General features: G+C 42.8%; 1 protein-coding gene across 1 annotated transcript in view; it reads right to left on the reverse strand.

Moving 5' to 3' along the window:
- drd2a (dopamine receptor D2a) overlaps window positions 1-23489 on the reverse strand; it is a 56782-nt gene that overhangs the window by 17412 nt on the left and 15881 nt on the right. Inside the window, exons 3-5 of the mRNA XM_060898050.1 lie at window positions 14127-14263; window positions 13791-13987; window positions 6101-6181 (exon numbers count right to left, since the gene is read on the reverse strand). Coding sequence (XP_060754033.1) covers window positions 6101-6181; window positions 13791-13987; window positions 14127-14263 — 415 coding nt within the window. The remainder of the gene's footprint in view (window positions 1-6100; window positions 6182-13790; window positions 13988-14126; window positions 14264-23489) is intronic.

The following is a 23489-nucleotide window of genomic DNA, read 5'->3' on the forward strand; positions in this document are numbered from 1 at the left end:
GCAGTCTGCTCCTCCTTCTCTCAGGGAATCCCTCGTGGATTTCCCGTTAGAACAGTCGCGGGATGAGACTCTGTGGCATGTGTTTGACCAAGTGAGAGTAATCGATGGTCAACCGCTCCAGCCAAACGCCACCCCGTCCTTCCCCTATTTCTCCATTATGAGGGATAGGTTATACCGGGTGATGCAGGACACTCAGACTAAGGAGCCGATTACACAATTTTTGATTCCAAAGAGCCGCTGGGAATTGGTATTCCAGGCGGCTCACTTTAATCCCATGGCTGGACACTTGGGGCAGGATAAGACACTAGCCCGAATAATGGCCCGGTTCTATTGGCCAGGGATTCACGGCGATGTCCGTAGGTGGTGTACGGCGTGCCGTGAATGCCAGTTAGTAAATCCCGTGGCCATTCCAAAAGCGCCTTTGCGCTCTCTACCATTAATCAAGACCCCATTCGAAAGAATTGGGATGGATCTCGTCAGGCCATTAGATCGGTCAACATGAGGGTAACGCTTTACTTTAGTTCTGGTGGACTATGCAACGCGATACCCGGAAGCAGTGCCTCTTCGCAATATCTCAGCACGCAGTATTGCGGAAATGCTCTTCCGCGTCATCTCCCGAGTCGGAATCCCCAAAGAGATTCTGATTGATCAAGGCACCTCATTTATGTCACACACACTGAGCGAACTGTATGGATTATTGGGAATTAAGCCGATCCGCACCAGCATTTATCAGCCACAAACGGACGGTTTAGTCGAATGGTTCAATCACATACTCAAGAGCATAATTAAAAAATTTGTTCGTGAGGAGGCACGCAATTGGGATAAATGGCTCGAACCCCTGTTATTCACAGTGCGAGAGGTCCCACAAGCCTCCACGGGGTTCTCCCCCTTCGAATTATTATATGGGCGTAAGCCACGTGGCATCCTAGATGAAAATTGGGAGGAGGGACCTTCCCCTAGCGAAAATGAAATTCAATACGTTATTGACCTGCACGCAAAACTCCACACACTCACACACCTAACCCAGGAGAATTTGCGGCAGGCCCAAGAACGGGAAACCCGCCTGTATGACAGGGGTACGCGCCTTAGGGAGCTCGCATCGGGAGATAAAGTACTTGTACTGTTGCCCACGTCGAGCTCCAAATTGGTTGCCAAGTGGCAAGGACCCTTTGAGGTCGCACGGCGAGTCAGGGACGTTGACTATGAGGTGAGGCGAACGGACAGGGGTGGGGCGCTACAGATTTACCACCTCAATCTGCTCAAACTCTGGAACGAGGAGGTCCCCGTGGCGTGGGTGTCGTTGGTTCCGGAGAAGGCAGAGCTGGAGCCGGAGGTTCAAAAAGGGACATTGCTTACCTCTCCGGTCCCCTGTGGAGACCACCTCTCTCTGACCCAACTCACGGAGGTTGCCCAGTTGCAGGCCGAATTTTCGGACGTGTTCTCGTCCCTGCCCGGCCGCACCTGCCTCATAGAACACCACACTGAGATGCCCCTGGGGGTGGTAGTGCGCAGCCACCCTTACAGGCTACCCGAACACAAGAAAAAAGTGGTTCGGCAAGAACTCGAGGCCATGCTCGAAATGGGCATCGTCGAGGAGTCCCACAGTGACTGGAGCAGCCCGGTGGTTTTGGTTCCCAAGGCCGACGGGTCGGTCCGGTTCTGTGTGGACTATAGAAAAGTCAACGCGGTGTCTAAATTTGATGCGTACCCAATGCCTCGTATTGATGAGTTGCTTGATCGGCTGGGCACGGCTCGCTTTTACTCAACACTGTATTTAACAAAGGGATATTGGCAGATCCCCTTGACTCCGATATCCTGAGAAAAAACGGCCTTTTCCACACTGTTTGGCTTACACCAATTTGTCACACTTCCTTTTGGGTTGTTTGGGGCGCCCGCTACGTTCCAGCGGCTTATGGACAGGGTCCTCCGCCCCCACGCCACCTATGCGGCCGCATACTTAGATGATATTATAATCTATAGTAATGACTGGCCGTGGCATTTACAACACCTGAGGGCCATCCTTGGGTCACTGAGGCGAGCGGGTCTCACGGCTAACCCGAAGAAGTGTGCGATTGGGCGGGTGGAAGTACAGTATCTGGGCTTTCACTTGGGCAATGGGCAGGTGCGTCCCCAAATTAATAAGACAGCAGCGATTGCGGCCTGACCGAGGCCCAAGACCAAAAAGGGGGTGAGACGGTTCCTGGGGCTGGCTGGCTACTATCGTAGGTTCATACCTAATTATTTGGACGTCACCAGCCCACTGACTGATCTCACTAAAAAGGGGGCACCAGATCCGGTCCAGTGGATGGAGCAATGCCAGCGGGCTTTCTCTGAGGTGAAGGCTGCACTGTGTGGGGGGCCACTGTTACACTCCCCTGACTTTTCTCTCCCCTTTATGTTGCAGACGGACGCGTCGGACAGAGGGCTGGGGGCTGTTCTGCCCCAGGAGGTGGAGGGGGAGGATCGCCCTGTCTTGTACATCAGCAGAAAGCTGTCGGTGCGTGAGGGGCACGACAGCACAATAGAAAAAGAGTGCTTAGCCATCAAGTGGGTGGTCCTTGCCCTCCGCTACTACCTGCTGGGACACCCTTTCACCCTCTGTTCAGACCACGCGCCCCTCCAGTGGCTCCACCACATGAAGGATGCCAATGCGCGGATCACCCGTTGGTATCTGGCACTCCAGCCCTTTAACTTCAAGGTGATCCACAGGCCGGGGGCGCAGATGATCGTGGCGGACTTCCTCTCCCGTCAAGCGGGGGGAGTCAGCTGCAGGCTGGACGGCTGGCCAGCCTGAGTTGGGTGATGGGGGTATGTGGCAGCGGGGGCGTGGTCAAGCGTCAGTCTGTGACCGGAGGGCAGAGTCAGGGAAGGTGAGTGGCAGAATCACTGCACCTGATGTGAGTTAACGTGTGTTTGTGTGTCTTCCCCAGTGACCATGCCCTATATAAGGAGAGAGAGAGAGAGAGAGAGAGAGAGAGAGAGAGAGAGAGAGCAGAGGAGGGAGCTCTCTCCCCAACCAGACGACGAATGTGTGTGCACGTGTCTGTGTGGCTGAGAGAGTGTAACACTGAAAAGTGTCAAAATAAAGAGTTTTTGTAACTCAGTTCTGGCCTGTCGTACTTCTGTGCTCCACCCACCCGCTCAAAGCGTTACACATATATACTGCCTGGCCAAAAAAAAAGTTGTGCACACTAATATTTCACTGACCCACTTTTACCTTTGATTACATCATGCATTAATTCACCAGGCATTGTTTTGACAACCTTATGCAACATCACAAGATTTATTTCCATCCAGAGTTGCATTCCATTTTTCCTAAGATCTTGTGTTGTGGGGTGGCATGGTGGTGTAGTGGTTAGCACTGTCGCCTCACAGCAAGAAGGTCCGGGTTTAAGCACCGTGGCTGACAAGGGCCTTTCTGTGTGGAATTTGCATGTTCTCCCCATGTCCGCGTGGGTTTCCTCCGGGTACTCCGGTTTCCCCCACAGTCCAAAGACATGCAGGTTAGGTTAACTGGTGACTCTAAATTGACCGTAGGTGTGAATGTGAGTGTGAATGGTTGTCTGTGTCTATGTGTCAGCCCTGTGATGACCTGGTGACTTGTTCAGGGTGTACCCCGCCTTTCGCCCGTAGTCAGCTGGGATAGGTTCCAGCTTGCCTGTGACCCTGTAGAACAGGATAAAGCGGCTAGAGATAATGAGATGAGATGAGATGAGATGAGATGAGATGAGATGAGATCTTGTGCTGAGGATGGGAGAGTTGAACCACTCTGTAAAGTCTTCTTCAACACATCCCAAAGACTTGCAATGGAGTTAAGGTCAGGAATCTGTGGTGGCCAAATCATGTGTGAAAATTATTCCTCATGCTTCCTGAACCACTCTTTCACAATTTGAGCCTGATGAGTCCTGGCATTGTTGTTCTGGAATATGCCCGTGCCATCAGGGAAGAAAAAATCCATTGATGTGATGATAACCTGGTCATTCAGTACATTCAGGTTGTCAGATAACTTCATTTTATTGCCTCATAATGTTACTGAGCCTCAACCTGATCAACTGAAGCTCCTACAGATCATAACACTGCCTCCAGAGGCTTGTACAGTGGACACTATGCATGATGGATGCCTTGCTTCATGTGCTTCCCTTCTTACCCTGACACACCCATCACTCGGGAATAGGGTAAATCTGGACTCATCAGACCACATGACCTTTTTCCATTTCTCCAGAGTCCAATCTTTATGCTCCTGAGCAAATTCAGATTAGTCTCATGAACAAGTGGTTATTTTATGGCTACACAACTCATTCTCATCTCATCTCATTATCTCTAGCCGCTTTATCCTTCTACAGGGTCGCAGGCAAGCTGGAGCCTATCCCAGCTGACTACGGGCGAAAGGCGGGGTACACCCTGGACAAGTCGCCAGGTCATCACAGGGCTGACACATAGACACAGACAACCATTCACACTCACATTCACACCTACGGTCAATTTAGAGTCACCAGTTAACCTAACCTGCATGTCTTTGGACTGTGGGGGAAACCGGAGCACCCGGAGGAAACCCACGCGGACACGGGGAGAACATGCAAACTCCGCACAGAAAGGCCCTCGCCGGCCACGGGGCTCGAACCCGGACCTTCTTGCTGTGAGGCGACAGCGCTAACCACTACACCACCATGCCGCCAGAAATACTCTTATTTTCACTATTAAATAGCCATGAGTTCTACTGTCGATTTTTTTTTACAATTCGACTTCACTAAGAGTTTAAGTGATCTCTGATCATAGTCAATCAAGAGTTTTTTCCGACTGCATTTCTTCCACGAAGTTGATGGTTCACCACTATTCTTCCAGGTTTTAATAATGCATTGGACAGCGTTATTCTTAACCCAGTTCCAGTAATATCAGCAGTCTCCTTAGTTTTCTTTGCTTGATACAGGCAAAGACCCTTGTGAAACACAGTAGCATATTTTCCATGACTACAAGATACATCTTCTGATATGGCTTTTAAAGAAATGAGAAGCTACTCACTGCATCAGTTAGGGTTAAAAGAATTGTTGCCAGTAATTATCCAAAGGCTCTTAAGTATTTATTTAAAATTAACGATGACTTTTTGTGAACAGGCAGTGCATATTACTCAAAACGGCAATCTCAACCTCATCTCATCTCATTATCTCTAGCCGCTTTATCCTTCTACAGGGTCGCAGGCAAGCTGGAGCCTATCCCAGCTGACTACGGGCGAAAGGCGGGGTACACCCTGGACAAGTCGCCAGGTCATCACAGGGCTGACACATAGACACAGACAACCATTCACACTCACACCTACGGTCAATTTAGAGTCACCAGTTCATCTAACCTGCATGTCTTTGGGGGAAACCGGAGCACCCGGAGGAAACCCACGCGGACATGGGGAGAACATGCAAACTCCGTACAGAAAGGCCCTCACCGGCCACGGGGCTCGAACCCGGACCTTCTTGCTGTGAGGCGACAGCGCTAACCACTACACCACCGTGCCACCGGAAACACTCTTATTTTCACTATTAAACATAGCCATGAGTTCTACTGTCGATTTTTTTTACGAATCGACTTCACTAAGAGTTTAAGTGATCTCTGATCATAGTCAATCAAGAGTTTTTTCCGACTGCATTTCTTCCACGAAGTTGATGGTTCACCACTATTCTTCCAGGTTTTAATAATGCATTGGACAGCGTTATTCTTAACCCAGTTCCAGTAATATCAGCAGTCTCCTTAGTTTTCTTTGCTTGATACAGGCAAAGACCCTTGTGAAACACAGTAGCATATTTTCCATGACTACAAGATACATCTTCTGATATGGCTTTTAAAGAAATGAGAAGCTACTCACTGCATCAGTTAGGGTTAAAAGAATTATTGCCAGTAATTATCCAATCAAAGGCTCTTAAGTATTTATTTAAAATCAACGATGACTTTTTTTGAACAGGCAGTGCATATTACTCAAAACAGCAATCTCAACCTTCAAAAAGCTAAAGTCATAACGTCAGGAAGTAGATAGAATTGACTTGCAGATTTATGATAAAAAAAAGTCCCTTCGGGGCATGCTTTTTTAAAAAGGAAATAAAAACTGATACATCACATTTTTGTTATTAACAGGGAAATTCCCGCTGGAGTTCACAGCAACAGTGCACAGCTTCACATCATCAGGGTGAGTGCATTTCTGAAACAGAAGAGCACAGAAGAGCATTCAGTTACTCGTCACGGACAGATGAGTTCAAAAAAAGTGGACAATGTCAAGCACTTTCACTTACAGCTGCCTTTACTCTCGGAGTCCCTAAACTGATATGCATAATAAAACACACAGTACTATGACCTTGAAATGCAGTGGGTTCTTTCTCCACTACATAGCTCAAGATCATGAATATTGAAGCATGATGTGAGAAAGATACTTTTATAGGAGGCACAGGAAGATTAGACATCGCTGATAAAAACAAACAAACAAACAAACAAACAAAAATGCTGGAAAAAGGAGAAACTTCGCTGCTTGCTCCTGGATTATCATGAAAACTGGGAATACATGTGACAAAAAAGTAAAAGCAAATAAAAAACTAAATGGTCAACATACTTTTACAAGGGCAGCATATTCCCCATAAAAAAATGAGCAGGTTCCCAGCTAATAGAGAGGTATGGGTCAGCTTTCCTTTTCTGTAGGACACACACACACACGAGTGTTTTACTGGGAAACACGCCACTCGTATTTTTCAAATGAGCTTCATCCAGAACATGGAGAAATAAAACCTTGACCTAAATCTCTATATGTCACTCATGAGGAAATCGGTGAATTGTTTTGATTAACTTATATAGTTTTTGTTTGTGAATGTGTCGATATAATAAAAGGAAATCACATGTTGGCTTGAAGATATGAAGTTTATCTTCTTGTGTTGAAAAACTTGCATTTTTCATACAAAATACATCGCAGATCTGAGTGCTATATTTAAATAATATTGTCTGGCTTTTTTTCATGGTATATCAGATATATTCCATTCAGCTAGCATGATACTGAACGAGTTGAAGATGAGTAGCTGAATGGAATATATCTGATATACCATGAAAAAAGCCAGACAATATTATTATTATTATTATTATTATTATTATTATATGAGGGTAAGTCAAAAAGTTCTAAGACAAATTGAAAAAAATCTTTATTTATGAAAATAACAAAGCTATTTCTCTACATATCCTCCATTTAAGTCTAAACACTTCTGCAAGTGGTGTTTCCATTGGAGAATTCCTTCTTTGTAGAATTCTGGGGGATGTCTTTCATACCTTTTGAAATTATAACATCTGTCTTAGAACTTTTTGACTTACCCTTGTACATACACACACACTCTTTTCCAGTTTTTTGATGTCTGTTGGTATGTTTTTCTCTTGTAAACAGAGGGGACACATCAGGGCCTTCTCAGCATTCAGAGAAGGCCCAAACATATCAGCATTTCAGATATCATATTTAATTCCTTTCATTTTTTAATTGCTTTAATTCGTTCATAATTTCATTACAGTTATTCTCTTCTAATTCTAACTTGGCCTCATTTTGTATCAAATTTGCTTCATAAATGAAAGCGTTACTGTCCTGAAAACACGAAAATGAAGTTATCCAATGAGATTTTTTTTTTTTTTTGTCTCTACGCTGAGTTTAGAGCTGGATCGCTCACTGATTAGGACTTAATTGCCAGGACAGAAGGTCCACTGAGTTCTATATAAAATCTGGAGAGCTCCTAGGCTTGTCAGAGTGAAGCCAGCTGGCTGCCATCTTACCACTCACATCGCGGCGCGAAACTGTCATCGAGACTACTGGAAGCTACACAAAATTGGACAAGTTATTTATGTAGTTGGTGAGAACAATTAGAAGAAAAATGCCAACATGTGCAGCAGCAAACTGTACAAATAGTCAGGTAAAAGGTTGTGGACAGACTTTCACCTGCATGTGTGTGTGTGTGTGTGTATACAGTGGTGCTTGAAAGTTTGTGAACCCTTTCGAATTTTCTATATTTCTGCATAAATATGACCTAAAACAACATCAGATTTTCACACAAGTCCTAAAAGTAGATAAAGAGAACCCAGTTAAACAAATGAGACAAAAATATTATACTTGGTCATTTATCTATTGAGGAAAATGATCCAATATTGCATATCTGTGAGTGGCAAAAGTATGTGAACCTCTAGGATTAGCAGTTAATTTGAAGGTGAAATTAGAGTCAGGTGTTTTCAATCAATGGGATGACAATCAGGTGTGAGTGGGCACCCTGTTTTATTTAAAGAACAGGGATCTATCAAAGTCTGATCTTCACAACACGTTTGTGGAAGTGTATCATGGCACGAACAAAGGAGATTTCTGAGGACCTCAGGAAAAGCATTGTTGATGCTCATCAGGCTGGAAAAGGTTACAAAACCATCTCTAAAGAGTTTGGACTCCACCAATCCACAATCAGACAGATTGTGTACATTCTCATCTCATCTCATTATCTCTAGCCGCTTTATCCTTCTACAGGGTCGCAGGCAAGCTGGAGCCTATCCCAGCTGACTACGGGCGAAAGGCGGGGTACACCCTGGACAAGTCGCCAGGTCATCACAGGGCTGACACATAGACACAGACAACCATTCACACTCACATTCACACCTACAGTCAATTTAGAGTCACCAGTTAACCTAACCTGCATGTCTTTGGACTGTGGGGGAAACCGGAGCACCCGGAGGAAACCCACGCAGACACGGGGAGAACATGCAAACTCCACACAGAAAGGCCCTCGCCGGCCCCGGGGCTCGAACCCAGGACCTTCTTGCTGTGAGGCGACAGCGCTAACCACTACACCACCGTGCCGCCAGATTGTGTACAAATGGAGGAAATTCAAGACCATTGTTCCCCTCCCCAGGAGTGGTCGACCAACAAAGAACACTCCAAGAGCAAGGCGTGTAATAGTCGATGAGGTCACAAAGGACCCCAGGGTAACTTCTAAGCAACTGAAGGCCTCTCTCACATTGTCTAATGTTAATGTTCATGTGTCTATCACCAGGAGAACACTGAACAACAATGGTGTGCATGGCAGGGTTTCAAGGAGAAAGCCACTGCTCTCCAAAAAGAACATTGCTGCTCATCTGCAGTTTGCTAAAGATCACATGGACAAGCCAGAAGGCTATTGCAAAAATGTTTTGTGGACGGATGACACTAAAGTAGAACTTTTTGGTTTAAATGAGAAGCATTATATTTGGAGAAAGGAAAACACTGCATTCCAGCATAAGAACCTTATCCCATCTGTGAAACATGGTGGTGGTAGTATCATGGTTTGGGCCTGTTTTGCTGCATCTGGGCCAGGACGGCTTGCCATCATTGATGGAACATTGAATTTTGAATTATACCAGCGAATTCTAAAGGAAAATGTCAGGACATCTGTCCATGAACTGAATCTCAAGAGAAGGTGGGTCATGCAGCAAGACAACGACCCTAAGCACACAAGTCGTTCTACCAAAGAATGGTTAAAGAAGAATAAAATTAATGTTTTGGAATGGCCAAGTCAAAGTCCTGACCTTAATCCAATGGAAATGTTGTGGAAGGACCTGAAATGAGCAGTTCATGTGAGGAAACCCACCAACATCCCAGAGTTGAAGCTGTTCTGTATGGAGGAATGGGCTAAAATTCCTCCAAGCCGGTGTGCAGGACTGATCAACTGTTACCGGAAATGTTGAGTTGCAGTTATTGCTGCACAAGGGGGTCACACCAGATACTGAAAGCCAAGGTTCACATACTTTTGCCACTCACAGATATGTAATATTGGATCATTTTCCTCAATAAATAAATTACCAAGTATAATATTTTTGTCTCATTTGTTTAACTGGGTTCTCTTTGTCTACTTTTAGGACTTGTGTGAAAATCTGATGATGTTTTAGTTCATATTTATGCAGAAATATAGAAAATTCTAAAGGGTTCACAAACTTTCAAGCACCACTGTATATATATAAGGAATAACAGACTTTCACCTGCGTGTGTGTGTGTGTGTGTGTGTGTGTGTGTGTGTGTGTATATAAGGAATAAGAAATATATGAAAGAGAAAGGTACACCGTATAAGAAAAAAACTGAAATAATCTCCATAAAAATAATTATAGTAGTAAAAAAGAGCCATTCAAAAAAAAAAAGCTCAGAGACTGAACTGGAAAAGGAAAAAAAAACAATAACAGTGAAGCAGAGCACTATAAAGATATGTAAGGAATGGGGTAAAGTTGAGAAAATAAGAGGAGGTAATGAAAGGGAAAAAAAAGTCGGGAGATACTTTTCTTGGGGCAAATTTGATCGAATACGACGGTTTAACCAGGGATGTGATTTGGGGCTGGTGAAATTATCTGAAAATTTTAGGCGGGGGCCTGGGGGCCGCAGGCCCCCAGCTGGTCCAGGGCAGCGCCCTGGTGGGGGAACAAGGGGGGAAGCCCCCCGAAGCTCCTGGGTTTTGGGGTTTTCTGACTTAAAAATTGTATTAAAATGGCAAGCAAACACACAAGAAAAAACTTGTCATGATTAACAAATTCAAGCCAATTTAATGGTCAACATGCAACTCTGACACACACGCTCACTCTCTCTCACACACTCTCTCACACACTCTCACTCACTCACACACACACACACACACACACACACACACACACACTCACTCACTCACTCACACTCTCACTCACTAATTCACACTCTCTCTCACTCATCCCCCCCCCCAAAGAACCAGCGCGAGCAGGGCCCGCTAGCCCCGCGACTTGGGACGTAATTCGCCCCAAGGCGAGCCGCGGCGCTCCGCTTAGGTTTCGTTTCTATCCCGGGCTCCAGCCCGACTTTGGACACTCGTAGCTCGGGCAGGGGAGGTCCCAGTATCCCCAAACTTGACAGCCAGAGACCTCTGCCCTCTCCCCAAAGAACGAAATCGCTGAACAAATGTCTCACAATCTTATGTCCAACGTCTGTAGCAACCTCTTTCTCCAACCATTCCCAGCGGAACTTGTTTTTCACTATTCTGTCGATTTCTTTAACTCGATTTGCATCTTTACGCTCGATCACGGAGGCTGCCATCTTTCAACTCTTTGTTTGAAGCGAGCTTACGTACAGCTATCTAACAAGCGCGTTCATTGGTTGTTACAGAGTGATGGGCCAATCACGTACCTCGTTTCATCTCAATGACGTAATTACGTCAATGAGATGAAACGAGGTATGTGATTGGCCCATCGCTCTGTAACAACCAGTGAACGCGCTCGCTTCAAACAAACAGTTGAAAGATGGCAGCCTCCGTGATTGAGGCATAAAGATGCAAATCCGAGGCTGCCATCTTTCAAACAAAGTCGGAATGAATAGGATACGAATGTGGATTTGAGGGAAAAATCGGAAACATTTTTTTTTCCAAGTTTTGAGGTGAAAAAAGCGGAATTCCGCGAATTCGCGGAAAAATCACATCCCTGTTTAACACATAAGCCAAATACACGTGATGGGAGTGGTAAAATGGCGGCCAGATGGCTTCACTCGTCTCTACAGCGGGGAATGGGCTCTGAGCTTGCCAGATTTTATATCGAGCTCAGTGAGAAGGCCATGGCAGTGTATGTTTATGTAGGAAGTGACAGATGAATTAACCAATCAGATTTTGATTTATAGTGGGCGGGACCAAAAATGTATCGCGCTCGGCCTTCTTGAAAGCCAACACGAGCTTAACCACAAGTTAGCACCGTCGGTGTAGTGTTCATCAGTAGTGTTAACGAATGCTAATAAAGCAGTCAAGCCAGTGCTATCGAGAGCTAGTAGCACAGGCTAACAACCAAGAAACTAAGATTTCTGTCTCCAGACGCTTTTTTTTTTTTTACTGGATAACAAGCCTGCTCAAAATGGATAACAAGCTTCAAAGCATAAGCTTCCAAATCGCAGTTAAATATAAAAGATCCTCAGTCGTTTTTCTTCGAAGAAAATGATGCCACTGTTAATGATGTGACTGCAATCATAGATAGTTAATCCAATTTCTTTCTTCTCTGTGCTAATTTAAGTAACAGTCCAGTCTATAAATAAATTGGCAATTTGTTATTTAGCCTCTGAACTTCCAGCATGATGGATTTAAAATAATAACTATTTGGTTAAAGTAGAGGGCGGCACGGTGATGTAGTGGTTAGCACTGTTGCCTCACAGCAAGAAGGTCCTGGGTTCGAGCCCCGTGGCCGGCGAGGGCCTTTCTGTGTGGAGTTTGCATGTTCTCCCCGTGTCCGCGTGGGTTTCCTCCGGGTACTCCGGTTTCCCCCACAGTCCAAAGACATGCAGGTTAGGTTAACTGGTGACTCTAAATTGACCGTAGGTGTGAATGTGAGTGTGAATGGTTGTCTGTGTCTATGTGTCAGCCCTGTGATGACCTGGCGACTTGTCCAGGGTGTACCCCGCCTTTCGCCCGTAGTCAGCTGGGATAGGCTCCAGCTTGCCTGCGACCCTGTAGAACAGGATAAAGCGGCTAGAGATAATGAGATGAGATGAGATGGTTAAAGTAGAGAATGTTAACTTTAGTATCAGACTTTATATTTGATGAACCATATAGGAATCACAACCCTATAGTCCCTTTTTTTTAACATACTCTCCATTTTATGAGGCAATTTTTATAAAATAAATGGTTTCAGTAATTTCTCATCTCATTATCTCTAGCCGCTTTATCCTGTTCTACAGGGTCGCAGGCAAGCTGGAGCCTATCCCAGTTGACTACGGGCGAGGTACACCCTGGACAAGTCGCCAGGTCATCACAGGGCTGACACACAGACAACCATTCACACTCACATTCACACCTACGGTCAATTTAGAGTCACCAGTTAACCTAACCTGCATGTCTTTGGACTGTGGGGGAAACCGGAGCACCCGGAGGAAACCCACGCGGACACGGGGAGAACATGCAAACTCCGCACAGAAAGGCCCTCGCCGGCCACGGGGCTCGAACCCGGACCTTCTTGCTGTGAGGCGACAGCGCTAACCACTACACCACCGTGCCACCCCGGTTTCAGTAATTTATAGACAGCTATTATTCACTGCCAAAACAGCTATAGAGTTGGTTCTAGATACGACAAAGTAGACACAAGATGTTACAGCTTGATAAAAAGCATGTGTTATGCTCTGAGACAAAAGAATATGAAGAGACGAAACAAATATTAACCTGCAAGACAATGATGAATGTCCGTAAGCAAAAGTGAGTTGCTAATGAGCCTAAACACAATCACTGACAGCATGAACATGCATGAATGTAGATATTTGGGCACTGCCGAAAAGCATGAGCAAAATATTTGCAAGAGCACAAAATCAACCTGAATATAATAATAATAATAATAATAATAATAATCTTATTCTGATATACCACTCAAAGCCAGCCAATATTATTTAAATATGTCGCTCAGATCTGCAATGTATTTTGTAAAAAAATGCGAGTTTTTCAACATAAGCTAAACTTCATATCTTCAAACCGTGTGATTTTCTTTTTATTATATAGACGCATTCACAAACAAAAACTATGCAAGATAATCAAAACAATTCATCGATTTCTTCACGACTGACACATAGAGATTTAGGTCATGGTTTTATGTCACATTTTTTTGTGGATGTCTATTTTTTGTGGATATTACATGGTGGCGTGAAGATATGAAGTTTATCTTCTTGTGTTGAAAAATATTTTCACTCATTTGCTTTGCTCACTCATGAAATATACAGTCACTACTTGAAGATAAATGTCATATCTCTGCACAACTGTATAATGTCCACTATGTATGTATGTTTAAAATTATAGCATTACCTTCAACGTGCCCATGTCCATGTTGCTACTTGGGTACGTGCGCTTTGTGCTGACACGCTTCCGCCGTCGACGCAGCACTACGTAGATCTGCACGTACACGAGCAGGGTGATGATGAAAGGTACATAGAAGGACACAACAGAGGAGTAGACGACAAAGGCAGGGTTGGCGATGACACACAGAGCTTCATCATGGCTCTCTGCAAAGTTGGAGCAGAATTGAAATTCAGTAAAGATCTGTTCAGAAGGAGCTTCTCTGCTTTCTTCCTGCTTTGGAATCGCAAAATAATCAAATTGACATAAAACTACTCCTTGCAGGTTTTCACAGCATAAAATTACCTGTGTTATTGAGTCCAAACAGCAGGGGGCATGAAATGGCAAAGGACAGGATCCACACTACCGAGATCATGACTGTGACTCTCCTCTTGGAGCTGTAGCGTGTATTATACAACATTGGCATGGCAACTGCTGTATACCTGGAGGAGGAATACTTTGATCAAGCACAAAACACCTTTGCATTTTCTAAAAATTCAATTTACATCATGGTATGAGTCAAACTTCTTGAAATGTTTTCTTTTCTCCATCCATCCATCCATCCATCCATCCATCCATCCATCCATCCATCCATCATCTCTAGCCGCTTTATCCTGTTCTACAGGGTCGCAGGCAAGCTGGAGCCTATCCCAGCTGACTATGGGCGAGAGGCAGGGTACACACTGAACAAGTCGCCAGGTCATCACAGGGCTGACACATAGAGACAAACAACCATTCACACTCACATTCACACCTACGGTCAATTTAGAGTGTTTTCTTTTCTGGAGACATGTATTTCATAGTCACAATATTGATCTAGCTATTCGGAAAAAATACTAACCGCATTCAAAAGAACACTGAAGGCACACACCCTGTTTCTCACAGACTTGCAATTGTTTGGAAGCTGTTTTAATAAGATCAATATTGCAGTCATGGCCATTTCTAGCTACAGGCAGCATAAGCAGCTGCTTCGACCTCTGTGAGAATGCAGGATAATAAATCCTATAATGGATCCTGAGTCTATCCCGGAAACACTGGGTGTACGGCAGGAATACACCCTGGGTAGAACAACATGCACACAGGAAAACAGAGAACCCAGAAGAAACCCAAACAGATACAGGAGAACATACAGGAACTAATAATACCACTTAAATAAGTTTCTTATTACTTCCTATTTACAGTCATGTAAAAAAGAAAGTACACCCTCTTTCAAGTCTAGGTTTTAAATGTCAGGACATAATAAACAAATCATCTGGTCCTTACCAGGTCTTAAAATTAGGCAAATACAACCTCAGATGGCCAATAACACATGATATATTCACTTGTCATTATTTATTTAACACAAAGTAAGCCAAAAATGCAGTATCAGTGTGTGTGGAAAAATTAAGCACACCCTTACTGCTTTCACTGAAATTATGAAGGAAATTAGCAGCCAGGTGTTGCTGATCAAATCAATTTGATTAACTGATCATCAGCAAGTGTGGCCACCTCTTAAAAATCAGAAGTTTTGGCAGTTTGCTGGCCTGGAGCACTCAGGTGTATGTTAACACAATGCCAAGGAGGAAAGACCTCAGCAATGATCTTAGAGAAGCAATTGTTGTGGCACATCAGAATGGGAAGGGTTATAAGGCCATTTCCAAACAATTTGAAATCCATCATTCTACTGTGAGAAAGATTATTCAGACATGGAAAACATTCAAGACAGTTGCCAATCTTCCCAGGAGTAGACGTCCCAGCAAATTTATTTCAAGGTCAGATTGTGCAATGCTCAGAGAAATTGCAAAAAACCCAAGAACTACATCTAGGACTCTACAGGCCACAGTTAGCATGTTAAATGTTAAAGTTCATGACAGTACAATTAGAAAAAGACTGTGCAAGTATGACTTGTTTGAAATTGCCAGAAGAAAGCCTCTTCTATCAAAAAAAAGAACATGGCAGCATGGCTTAGGTTTGCAAAGATGCATCTGAACAAGCCACAAGCATTCTGGAACAATGTCCTTTGGACAGATCAGACCAAAATGGAAATGTTTGGCCATAATGCACAGCGCCATGTTTGGTGAAAACCAAACACAGCATATCAGCACAAACACCTCATCCCAACCATCAAGCACGGTGGTGGAGGATTTGGGCTTGTTTTGCAGCCACAGGGCCTGGGCACCTTGCAGTCATTGAGTCAACCATAAACTCCTCTGTATACCAAAGTATTCTAGAGGCAAATCTGAGGCCATCTGTCCAACAGCTAAAGCTTGGCCACAATTGGGTCATGCAACAGGACAACGATCTTGAGCACACCAGCAAATCTACAGCAGAATGGCCGAAAAAGAAAAGAATCAAGGTGTTGGAATGGCCAAGTCAAAGTCCAGACCTCAACCCAACTGAAATTCTGTGGCGGGACCTTAAGAGAGCTGTGCATAAACAAATGCCCTCAAACATGAATGAACTGAAGCAATGTTGGAAAGAAGAGTGGGCCAAAATTCCTCCACAACGATGTGAGAGACTGATAAAATCATACAGAAAATGACTGCTTCAAGTTATTGCTGCAAAAGGTGGTTCTACAAGCTATTGAACCATGGGATGTACTTACTTTTTCACACATGTATTCTGCATTTTCACTTAATTTTTGTGAAATAAATAATGACACGGTGGAATCTGTTGTGTGTTGCTTTACACCTGAGGTTAGATTTGCATAATTTTAGGACCTAGTAAGGATCAGATGATTTTTTTTTTGTTGTGCCTTGATTGGTAAAACCATGTACAGTGGTATTTGAAAGTTTGTGAACCCTTTAGAATTTTCTATATTTCTGCATAAATATGGCCAAAAACATCATCAGATTTTCACACAAGTCCTAAAAGTAGATAAAGAGAACCCCGTTAAACAAACGAGACAAAAATATTAGACTTGGTCATTTATTTATTGAGGAAAATGATCCAATATTACAGATCTGTGAGTGGCAAAAGTATGTGAACCTCTAGGATTAGCAGTTAATTTGAAGGTGAAATTGGAGTCAGGTGTTTTCAATCAATGGGATGACAATCAGGTGTGAGTGGGCACCCTGTTTTATTTAAAGAACAGGGATATATCAAAGTCTGATCTTCACAACACATGTTTGTGGAAGTGTATCATGGCACGAACAAAGGAGATTTCTGAGGACCTCAGAAAAAGCATTGTTGATGCTCATCAGGCTGGAAAAGGTTACAAAACCATCTCTAAAGTGTTTGGACTCCACCAATCCACAGTCAGACAGATTGTGTACAAATGGAGGCAATTCAAGACCATTGTTCCCCTCCCCAGGAGTGGTCGACCAACAAAGATCACTCCAAGAGCAAGGCGTGTAATAGTCGGTGAGGTCACAAAGGACCCCAGGGTAACTTCTAAGCAACTGAAGGCCTCTCTCACATTGGCTAATGTTAATGTTCATGAGTCCACCATCAGGAGAACACTGAACAATAGCAATGGAGTGCATGGCAGGGTTGCAAGGAGAAAGCCATTGTTCTACAAAAAGAACATTGCTGCTCATCTGCAGTTTGTGAAAGATCACGTGGACAAGCCAGAATGCTATTGGAAAATTGTTTTGTGGATGGATGAGACCAAAATAGAACTTTTTGGTTTAAATGAGAAGCGTTGTGTTTAGAGAAAGGAAAACACTGCATTCCAAAATGAGAACCTTATCCCATCTGTGAAACACGGTGGTGATATTATCATGGTTTGGGCCTGTTTTGCTGCATCTGGGCCAGGATGGTTTGCCATCATTGATGGAACAATGAATTCTGAATTATACCAGCAAATTCTAAAGGAAAATGTCAGGACATCTGTCCATGAACTGAATCTCAAGAGAAGGTGGGTCATGCAGCAAGACAACGACCCTAAGCACACAAGTTGTTCTACCAAAGAATGGTTAAAGAAGAAGAAAGTTAATGTTGTGGAATGGCCAAGTCAAAGTCCTGACCTTAATCCAATTGAAATGTTGTGGAAGGACCTGAAGCGAGCAGTTCATGTGAGGAAACTCACCAACATCCCAGAGTTGAAGCTGTTTTTTTTACAGAGGAATGGGCAAAAATTCCTCCAAGCCGGTGTGCAGGACTGATCAACAGTGACTGAAAACGTTTAGTTGCAGGTATTGCTGCACAAGGGGGTCACACCAGACACTGAAAGCAGAGGTTCACATACTTTTGCCACTCACAGATATGTAATATTGGATCATTTTCCTCAATAAATAAATGACCAAGTATAATATTTTGTCTCATTTGTTTAACTGGGTTCTCTTTATCTACTTTTAGGACTTGTGTGAAAATCTGATGATGTTTTAGGTCATATTTATGCAGAAATACAGAAAATTCTCAAGGGTTCACAAACTTTCAAGCACCACTGTAGAAGGCCATTTCCAAACAATTTGAAATCCATCATTCTACTGTGAGAACGATTATTCAGAAGTGGAAAACATTCAAGACAGCTGCCAATCTTCCCAGGAGTGGACTTTTCAGCAAATTTACTTCAAGGTCAGATCGTGCAATGCTCAGAGAAATTGCAAAAAACCCAAGAATTACATCTAGGACTCTACAGGCCACAGTTAGCATGTTAAATGTTAAAGTTCATGACAGTACAATTAGAAAAAGACTGCGCAAGTATGGCTTGTTTGGAAGGGTTGCCAGAAGAAAGCCTCTTCTATCTTAAAAGAACATGGCAGCACAGTTTAGGTTTGCAAAGATGCATCTGAACAAGCCACAAGCATTCTGGAACAATGTCCTTTGGACAGATCAGACCAAAGTTGAACTGTTCAGCCATAATGCACAGCGCCATGTTTGGTGAAAACCAAACACAGCACATCAGCACAAACACCTCATACCAACCATCAAGCACGGTGGTGCAGGGGTGATGATTTGGGCTTGTTTTGCAGCCACAGGGCCTGGGCACCTTGCAGTCATTGAGTCAACTATGAACTCCTCTGTATACCAAAGTATTCTAGAGGCAAATGTGAGGCCATCTATCCAACAGCTAAAGCTTGGCCACAATTGGGTCATGCAACAGGACAATGATCTTGAGCACACCAGCAAATCTACAGCAGAATGGCCGAAAAAGAAAAGAATCCAGGTGTTGGAATGGCCAAGTCAAAGTCCAGACCTCAACCCAACTGAAATTCTGTGGCGGGACCTTAAGAGAGCTGTGCATAAACAAATGCCCTCAAACATGAATAAACTGAAGCAATGTTGGAAAGAAGAGTGGGCCAAAATTCCTCCACAATGATGTGAGAGACTGATAAAATCATACAGAAAACAATTGCTTCAAGTTATTGCTGCAAAAGGTGGTTCTACAAGCTATTGAATCATGCGGTGTACTTACTTTTTCACACACATTCTGCATTTTCACTGAATTTTTGTTCAATAAATCATGACATGGTGGAATCTGTTGTGTGTTGCTTTACACCTGAGGTTAGATTTGCATAATTTTAGGACCTGGTAAAGATCAGATTATTTATTTATTTATTTTTTTAATGTCATGTCTTGATTGGTAAAACCATGTAACTGGAAGAGGGTGTACTTTCTTTTTCACATGACTGTATATGCATTGTTGTCTTAATTGTTGACTTGCTAATTACTCTTACCGGTATATGGATTTCAAATTTCTACTTTGATGCTGTATGATAAGCGACATTTTCAATACATTGCTAATAAGCATTGCCTAAATATGTGCCTTTGGTTTCCATGACACCATGCTTTTGTGATCCATTCAGACTCTTAGCAGCATATAATGAAACAAAAGCTATATATTAGGATTAAATAAATTAAATCTCAAAATGGCATTAAAAAAAACCCCCACCACAACCTGAAGTCCCAAAGGAACAGGTAGTATAGATTAAGAAGCTTTCCATCTACTGAGTGAATTCATTCAGGTTTTCCTAATTTGGATTATACTGTATCTGTATTACAGCATGAAATCATGGCCTTCTTACAAGAGCAAATCTTCAAAGTTTTCAGTACCTTTTTTTTTTTTTAATTTTCCAAAGTTTTTATCTCCAGATAAAGAGCGAGTTACACAAGGCTGCTGACTAATCATTTAGGCACAGGCATGTTATTAAGAGAGTCGACTGAAAGAGAAAGAACATATTATTCACTACAGGGAGTTCATTTTATTTTTAATTACGTTAATCTATTGGCATTACTCTGTCATTTGAAGATGTATTAAATGCGACTCCATTAAAGTGGTTTCTTGCAAGAAGTTTAACAAGGACACGTTTTGTGCTCAAAAAATACAAGGTTCAAAAAATATATTAGGCAAATATTTTGTTTAATAGATGAATCAGTGCTACAGTTTTATAAGTAAGATGACTGTATTCCATCAGAACATGTTCTTTGTTGGTGAGAGTTGGCCATGATCATTTGCAGTCACCTCAAAGTCCATGAAAAATTAGTGTGTTAATATTAGCAGCTTTGACAGACTGCATCGTGAACTTGCACAAACTACTTACTTATGCAACACAGTGCATTAAAATTGGAAGTTAGTGGCCAACAACCAAACTCCTATAATAATTAATACTAATCCTATTTGTATTAATAGGAAGGAAAATGGTTTACCAGCTCTCTCTGGCTCTTATCTCTTATTAGGTGTTCATTGCATTTACTGTTCTCTGTGCTCTCTCTCTCTCTCTCTCTCTCTCTCTCTCTCTCTCTCTCATACATGCATTCAAACCATTTCCAAAACTGGAGGCAATTCATGCTGTTTTCATGAGTGGATTAATAAGTAAAATGGATTTTTTTTTTTTTAAATGTAAAGGAACCTACTTTGATGCTCATTGATATTATCTGGTCACAGCACCAAGGTACAGTGTCTTGCAAAAGTATTCATCCCCCTTGGTGTTTGTCCTGTTTTGTCGCATTACAAGCTGGAATTAAAATGGATTTTTGGGGAGTTAGCACCATTTGATTTACACAACATGCCTACCACTTTAAAGGTGAAAATTCTTGTTTTATTGTGACACAAACAATAATTACGGTAAGATGAAAAAAAAAACAGAAATCTGGTGTGTGTGTATATGTATTCACCCCCCAAAGTCAATACTTTGTAGAGTCACCTTTTGCTACAATTACAGCTGCAAGTCTCTTGGGGTATGTCTCTATTAGCTTAGCACATCTAGCCACTGGGATTTTTGTCCATTCCTCAAGGGAAAACTGCTCCAACTCCAAGTTAGATGGGTTGCGTTGGTGAACAGCAATCTTCAAGTTATGCCACAGATTCTCAATTGGATTGAGGTCTGGGCTTTGATTAGGCCATTCCAAGGCATTTAAATGTTTCCCTTTAAACCACTCTAGTGTAGCTTTAGCAGTATGTTTAGGGTCATTGTCCTGCTGGAATGTGAACCTTCATCCCAGTCTCAAACCTCTGGCTGACTCAAACAGGTTTTCCTCCAGAATTGCCCTGTATTTAGTGCCATCCATGTTTCCTTCAGTCCTGGCCAGCTTTCCTGTCCCTGCAGATGAAAAACATCCCCACAGCATGATGCTGCCACCACCATGCTTCACTATAGGAATGGTGTTCTCAGGGTGTTGAGTTTGCACCACACATGGCATTTCCCATGATGGCCAAAAAGATCAATTTTTAACTCATTTGACCAGAGAATCTTCTTCCATGTGTTTTTGGAGTCTGCCACATGCTGTTGGGCAAACTCCAAACATGTTTTCTTAAGCAATGGCTTTTTTCTGTCCACTCTTCCATAAAGCCCCACTCTGTGGAGAGTACAGCTTAAAGTGGTCCTATGGACAGATACTCCCATCTCTGCTGTGGATCTTTGCAGCTCCTTCAGTGTTATCTTTGGTGTCTTTGTTGCATCTCTGATTAATGCCCTCCTTGCCCGGTCTGAGTTTTGGTGGGCGGCCTTCTCTTGTCAGGTTTGTAGTGGTACCATATTCTTTCCATTTTGATATAATGGATTTAATGGTGCACCATGGGATATTCAAAGTTTGGGATATTTTTTATAACCCAAACCTGATCTGTGCTTCTCCACAACTTTGTCTCTGACCTGTTTGGAGGCTCCTTGGTTTTCATGTTGCTTGCTTCGTTGTTTTGCATAGTCAGGGTCCTTCCAGAACAGGTTGATTTATACAGACATCATGTGACAGATCATGTGACACTTTGATTGCACACAGGTAGATCTTAATCAACTAATTATGAATTATTAAGTGACTTATGAAGTGAATTGGTTGGAGCAGCTCTTATTTAGGGGTTTCATCTGAAAGGTTGTGAATACTTATGCACACTCCAGATTTCTGTTTTTTCATCTTAATTCTTGTTTGTGTCACAATAAAACAACAATTTGCACCTTTAAAGTGGTAGGCATGTTGTGTAAATCAAGTGCTGCTAACTCCCCCAAAATCAATTTTAATTCCATCTTGTAACGCAACAGAACAGGACAAACAACAAGGGGGATGAATACTTTTTTAAGACACTGTATATCCTATCTGGGGGAATTGCTGGAGCTAAAGATTTAAAGATGAATTCAAATCAATAATGAATGAGCAATTGAAGTGGCTAAGCAATCAAATTTATTTGATTTGGTCTTTGTTAGTTACACTGCCACTCAAAAGCTTTTAAACACCTATCATATAGTATCATTTGAAAACCAGGGACGAGATACAAGTTGTTTATTATTAATGGAAAGTAAATTGAATTGTAAATTGAATTTAATCAGAAAAGGCCTAATGGGTTTACTTTCTCAGCACTCATGTCTTTAATAAAGCACTCATTTCGAGTCCCATTAGGCAACTGATTAATAAATTCCACTAAGTTATTGGTTACCTTATTTAATTGTTATTCATTTTGCTCAGTTTTTGGCAATAAGTGATTGAACTGTAACAAAACAAAAGAAATTCCAGGCAACAAAAAACCTGACTTGCTGTCGAAAAGAAATTATGCTCGTAATTCAATATTACCAATATTGTATTGAATCCTTCCCTATATATTTTGTAAAATGGAAGTAAAACAGGATGTGGAACATTGAATTCGAACCAAAATACGCTATAAGGCCAAAGGTTTGTGGGCACCTGTCCATCACACACATATGTAGAGGAAGCCATGGCCTAAAGGCTAGAGAAGCAATTTTGGGATGCTGGTTTGATTCCTTGGGCCAGCGGAAATGGCTGACGTGCCCTTGAGCAAGGCATCTAACCCCCAGGTGCTCTCCAAGCTGCTCTGGGTATGTTGTACATCGCTCTGGATAAGAACGTTTGCTAAATGTCTAATGTAATATGTGGGTATTTTCCAAACTGTTACCACAAAGTTGGAAGCAGACAATTGCTTGAACATTACAATTTCCTTTCACTGAAACCAAGAGGCTAAAACTGAATTTCCCTTCACTGGAACTGCTCCAGGATGACAATGACAATGCTCCTGTACACAAAGTGAGCTCCATGGAGTTGGTTTGGAAAAACCCTGACCTCAAGCCCACTGAACACCTTTGAGATGAACTGGAATGCTGACTGCACCCCAGGCCTCCATACCCAACATCAGTGCCTGGTCTCACTAATGGTCTTATGGCTGAACGAACACAAATTCCCACAGCCAAATTCAAAAATCTCATGGAAAGCCTTCCCAGAAGAGTGGAGATTATTAGAACAGCAATGGGAGGACTAAATCTGGAATGGGATGTTCATCAATCACATATGTGTATTATGGTCAGG

Source organism: Neoarius graeffei, chromosome 17, assembly GCF_027579695.1.
Source record: "Neoarius graeffei isolate fNeoGra1 chromosome 17, fNeoGra1.pri, whole genome shotgun sequence".
Lineage (NCBI taxonomy): Eukaryota > Metazoa > Chordata > Actinopteri > Siluriformes > Ariidae > Neoarius > Neoarius graeffei.